Source organism: Gobius niger (assembly GCF_951799975.1).
Source record: "Gobius niger genome assembly, chromosome: 12".
Taxonomy (NCBI): Eukaryota; Metazoa; Chordata; class Actinopteri; order Gobiiformes; family Gobiidae; genus Gobius; species Gobius niger.
This window is the reverse complement of record NC_136863.1, coordinates 13600435-13606434: the sequence shown is the minus strand read 5'-3', so window position 1 is coordinate 13606434 and position 6000 is coordinate 13600435. Positions and strand designations below refer to the sequence as shown.

Sequence of the window (6000 nt, the reverse complement as noted above, 5' to 3'; positions counted from 1 at the left end):
TTTTGTGTAAGAGTTACAAAACTAACTCACTAACAATGCTGCCTAAGTATTCCTAAGATGGCTTGACTGTTTTTATGACCTTGATGTGTTAAATTATTCACAGTATCATCCGTGAATGGAAACACTGCATTCACTGTTGGGCAGAAAAAGAAAAATCAATAAGGCCCTGTTGTGTGGCCGGAAGGGAATTTGTTTCACACTAAATCAATAATACAACTCTGGGACTCGCGATGTCGTCATGTTGTACGCATGTTCTGTGGAAATCCCCGAATCCCCATTTAGACCCCCATAGACACACACACAAACACAAGGCCACACACACACACACACACACACACAAGGAAAACGAAGAGGCAGAGAGGTGGTTGTATTTTTGTCATGTCTGTATTTTGTCTCTTCACAAAACATGTACAGGGGAAGGGAACGCTTTTCAAGAGAACCTGAGGTATTTTGCGTCAAGCAGCCAAAGGTATCTTTAAAAACTTGTCTAAACTCATCAGTGTTCTTAGATGCAGATGCGTTGCTATTTACACACAACAATAATAATAATAATAATAATAGTAATAATAATAATAATAATAATTTTAGCAAGTGGGACAGTCTCCCTCATTGTTTTATGTTTCTAAATAATTTTAACAAGTTGGACAGGTTTCTTGAGCCTCATGCCGTTTATTGGGACAGAAAAATTCAACACTGGAATCAGTTTTTCATCATAGCTGCAATAGCAGGAGGTCAAAGGTCAGAGAGAAAAGCTAAAAGCAAGAACATACACATGACATTATAAATAAATAAACCTCGCACCAGGAGAGTCTTTCATTTCGGCTTCATTTCACTTGTATCCTATCAAAGCTTTGGGAAATACAAAATAATACAAATCGAAATCGAAGGAGAGTGAAGGAGCTTTGCGGGACATGCATTGTGCTGATGTACCGGCAGCAGCAGCAGTACTGCTGTACCCTGCGCTGGGCTTGGCTCACTGAAAGATCCCCTGAGAATGAAAAAGAGCATGTGTGTGGGGGGCCTACATGTAGAAGTGCATACAGTTGTAAGGGCTTGTTGTGTGTCCGTCTGTAGCTTTGGTGGGAAGCTTTTTAACAATGGCAAAGTGGTGCTGGCTCTGAGGGGACAGTCTGAACCGCTGTTTGCATATACCGGTTGTTATGCAAGTTCTCTTAAATGGCAACGTGTGAGTTAAAAACTGAATTTGTGTAGATGATCAGAGAGCGTATACCGAGTGTATACGGCTACTCTGTCTTTCTTTGCATACAAACAGAACAGTCTTTTCATTTGAGCCCTCTGCTGGGACACTTAGTCACCAGCTCATACAGAATCCCTGTTCTTGAAGATGGTACTGTGGGAACCATTCTACCACCAAAACACTGACAATTCAAACTTCCACACTTGGCTTTTGTCAATAGCATTAGGACTTTGTTATAGAAAGCAGAAAAGTGCATTTGAAAGCCATAATTCACTCTCCCCAAATAAGGAACAGCACATATTGCTCACTGGATGTATATTTGTATCACTGTGTGTTCATAAATACCATACAGCAAATAATTATAATAATAATTCAACAAAAGAAAATGAAAATCCACAAAACATTATATTATTTCTCATTACCAGAATGAACCAATACAATAAATTAAACTATAACTGAACAAAAAGCCTATTAGGAGTCCATTAAAATTGCCATATATATTCATATTGTATATATATAGTGTTTGTCGGTTTGTAGTCAGCCTCTCTGGTGCATGCTCAATGGTGACCGTAGGTGGAATGAGGGGGGCGGGGAGGTATGGGAGGGTCCATCCCAAATCTGTCCCATCACGTGGTTAACACTGAAACGGGGAATTAAAGTCTGTGCTTTAAGGAGAGCATTTTCTGCTGCAAACAGTCTCAGGACGGTCTGTGGGTTGGATCCTTCATAGTTTTTGGTGCTGTACCATTATTAGGAGATGTCCATGCTGGATAGACTTGTGCTGTGGTGGTACATAGACACAGTGCTGGGAGTGAGTCTGTTTTTGGCGATGTTACACAGTTCGCAGCAGGGGAGAGACAGGTTGGATGTAGCCGTGCGATAATGTATTCGGGGTGAAGCTTTTGAAAGGAGAAACAAGGCTTGGTTCAAATCACAAGCTTAAACACCCACATTATAGTAGACCACAGGCAAGCAGGTACATTATAACAGGGAGTCTCCATATAGTTTAGCGATGAATCACAAGACTTGTCCGAGATCAATTCTTTTTCCCCCCAAATAATTGATAAGTACCAACTGTTACCCCCATTTCCCATGTCCCCCAGGTCTGCATTGCACCATTGATCAGGCTCTGTCTGTCATTGTGCTACTCAGCACTAGTCCAGGTGCAAATGCAAGTTCACTTTTCATATTAGCTTTTTGCTGCTATCTATTTGCCACATGAGTCTTTAACACTGCCAAAGAAAGGGGCACAAGAAACATTGTCCATTTCCCTTCTTTATTGTCTTTGTGCTGTCCTTCTCACTAGGTCCACTATTGTCCCAATGGGACAGTCGAGTTCATGTCCATTATCTGTCAGGACACCTCAATGATTTCCATGCTGCCCGAAAAACTCGACTGTTTCCCAATTTTGCCCAGTTCTTCTCGGGAACGCGTTTCAGAAATGCCATCCTCGAACTCCATTTGGCAGCTTCGTCGATTGAACTGTTTGTCAGAGCCGCTGTTTGCTGCACCATTAGACATTGAGTCTCGGTGGTCTCTCTGCGACTGTCCCGTCGGAGGCTTGTCCCGCTGTGATTTGTCGCGTAACCGAGCTCCTTCACTGCATCCGAATGCCACATAGGCCGAACTGCTTCCTAACCTCAGCGTTGACTCCTCTGCCGTACCGTTAACTCCGAGATCCATGTCTCCTCCCTCAACTGCCCCGAAGTGCCAGGGGGCGTCTGTGGTGGGGGTGACTGGAGTGACTGGGGTGGTTGCTTGAACAGTGTCTCTATGTTTGGTCCACATTGCCCCGGATCCTAAATTGGGAAGAGAGGGGAGGGACAATAGTAGGGACCCCTTCAGGTTGTCTTCTGCACATGGGGTCCGGGAGTCCAGTGACAAGCTGAGTGTCTGGGGGGGCGGCGGTGGCTGTGAGTGGACAGGGGAACTGTGCTTGGCTTTCCTTCGAGGTCTGGCTGACCGATGAACTCCTTCACTTCCCCCTTGACCGAGCCCTCCGATGCTCCCACCGCTGCCTGGAGAGGGGAATGGCGAGTCAGAGGAACTGGGACTGTCCTGGACGGGAGACTGGGAGCAGATGCCGTTTGATGTGCCTGATCCAGGACTATCCAGCTTGCACAGCTTAGGGACATCTTCACAATGAGAGGGTGCCAATGTGGGACAGTGAGAACTGTTAGGGGAGTACACAGATTTAATGTCTAGAGAAAAGGAGCGTTTGAGACGATTAGTGTCCATGATCCTCTCTGCAGAGAGGTGCAGGCCATTGAAGCCCTGCTGAAGCGTGGTGGGCGATGGCAGTTTAGGTTCTGAGGGAATCTGCGGCTCTGCCACAGATGAGTCATAGCTGCTGTGGTGTCCGTTCATTTCCAAACATGTGCTGACCCCATTAACCTCAGAGTCCAGTTTACTGCTGCTCTCAGTGCTCTTCTCTTCTGAGTTTGAAGTCAGCGCCTGAAGAAGGCGAAGTTCCTTTTCAAATTCGAGCAGCTGACCCAGGAAGTTGAAGTTTGGAGAAATGGACGGCCTTCTGTCCTTCACAAACCTGAGATGAAAAAACAAAAATAAATCAGAAACAGTGCTTTGGAAGTCAAATCTGTGTAATCTAGACACAGCTTTGTTATTAGGGCTGTTACCTAGCAGCTTACAAACTGTTTAGTTTCTTATGAATGAGGGGAGGATCGGAAAATCGTCTAGCATTTCCTTTTAAGAGTGGTTTACATTTCTACAAGCCCTGACACCTTAGCTCAGCTGGTGGTGGGTGGGAGAAGCATGTTTACCTGTAGGCATCATCTGATGACAAGCCCATTGTCTTCATGATGTATGCAATGGCGATGGTCGCTGAACGTGAGATTCCTGCCAGGCAGTGCACAATGACTCTGCAGTTTGACACCTTGGCTTTGTCTGTGGGAGAAAATGGGCAGGTAAGTACAGATTACCGCAGACACATCCTGACTGGACTCAAGTTTAAGGAAGAGTCTCTGGAGATTATCACAGTTTACTCGAAGCAGATGACATTTCCGGAGACAGCGGAGGTGTTGTATCTATTGCTTTTGTTTGAGCTGCACGTGGACATTTGTGTGCGATATCAAATATCTTTGCATTCTCAAAAAAACATGAGAACGTTTGAAAAGACAATTCCTCTCTGTGTCTAGTGTGCTGTTTTGTTAAGCACTTTATACACATTGTACACCCGAGGAGGCTTGTGAATCCTTTTCCCTCAGAATGGCAATGTTATTCTGATTCTGAACTTACCAATAAATTCATTGGTTTTGTCCAGCCATGGAAGCAGTTTCTCACAGTAGTTGTCATTCACCGGGATGCGCATAAAATGACTCTCACTGATGAAGTCTGGCTTGGGGCAGGTGTTGCTGGCGTTCAGCACATACGTGATACCGTTTTGAGCCATGAGGTCCTGTAGAGAGGAGGTTAAAAAGAAGTGCTGTCATGTTTTGTTTCTAGGAGACGGAATGAAGCAGTAGCTAGACATTGATGTATGAGAGAAAGTGTAATTGACAATCACCTTGTTGAGGACATCCTTCTGAGATCCTAGGTAGAGGTGTGGCAGGATACGAGTGGGCCCGACATTGGCCACAGGCAAACAGGGCTGGGACAGGCTCATAGGCAGAGCAGTGGCAGGCTTCCCTTCACACAGGCCAGGGAAACAAGAGGAGAATGCAGCAAATCCTCCTACAAGACACAAGACAAGGAGAGAGTCAGTTTCCACACATAATCATCCATCATAGTGAAGTTATTCATATGAAGTCAACCCAGGGCTTTAAAAACGACATGAGCAGAGCAAACAGGCGCTGCATTGACTCGCAAAGGTGAATCTGGGCTACAACGTCTGGGCCCCACTAGTGCAAGGGGAGCAGAAGAGAGGCTCTGTGTGTTTTCTGTGTGCGAGTCGGGTGAACTGCCGGGCGATCAGGAATGTGCGTGTCTGGCCCTTTAAGAGGCAGGCGGCTCCACTTTCAGCGTATATGTGTGTGAGCGCGCGCATGGCTCTGTTTCCTGCATGAGCTCATGTCCTGTAGAAGTGCATTGCGTCAGGCCCAGGGAATGAGAGAGGCCACAGGTGCTAGGCCAGGACAGAGGCCCAGTAACGTCCCATTCACAATACACAATACAACGCAGAGGCACTGCAATGTTTACCCGCTTTTTAAATCATCACTTTCACGCTTTTGAACCTTCCCACTCGTGATTACAGTGAATTACGGTTATATAACAACAGGATGGGTGCTAAGGCGGGAGGAGGGGGGGGGGGCGAGGTGCACGCTGGACCCTCTGAAGTCTGAACAACAGCGAATGGGACGCCTTGAGGAAACTCTCGAGGCGATTAGGGCCTAATCTGGGACGCACCAACGTAAAGAGAGTGAGAGTGAGTGAGACATGACATCACTGCTCTAAAGTAGCACACGGACAGAACTTTGCCTTCCGCTGTAACACACACCCAGGCCGCACCGGTCATGTAGCAACAGTTGGCAAACGTACAAAAAGTGTCAGCGGCCCATATGAACCAAAAGAGTTGTGCATGAGCTCAACATGCTCTAGTGGAGTGCATCCCTTTTCAGTTTTTGGATATGTTTCCCCTTTAAGAAATGTGGCTTTAGTGTTGTTAGCTATTAAAGGCAACTGGCATGCAATGACATCAGCGCTCCTTGTGGGGGTGACATGGGTAGATGGTGGAAAGCTTAGATGGTTAGATAAAGCTATCAGATAGTAAGAAACAGGAGAGAGTGTTGTCCTTGCAAACACCTGACCTTTTGGCTTCTATTGTACTGTGTCTAAAAATACATTTG

General features: G+C 45.9%; 1 protein-coding gene across 5 annotated transcripts in view; it reads right to left on the bottom strand.

The window, feature by feature from the left end:
- Positions 1–365: 365 nt before the first annotated feature.
- The window catches only part of dusp8a (dual specificity phosphatase 8a), a 42950-nt gene continuing 37315 nt past the window's right edge, over positions 366–6000 (bottom strand). For all 5 annotated transcript variants that reach the window (XM_079568138.1, XM_079568137.1, XM_079568140.1 and 2 more), the window contains 4 exons: positions 4722–4888; positions 4454–4613; positions 3979–4102; positions 366–3743 (listed from right to left, as the gene is read on the bottom strand). In XM_079568138.1, coding sequence (XP_079424264.1) covers positions 2552–3743; positions 3979–4102; positions 4454–4613; positions 4722–4888 — 1643 coding nt within the window. In that variant the 3' untranslated portion in view covers positions 366–2551. The remainder of the gene's footprint in view (positions 3744–3978; positions 4103–4453; positions 4614–4721; positions 4889–6000) is intronic.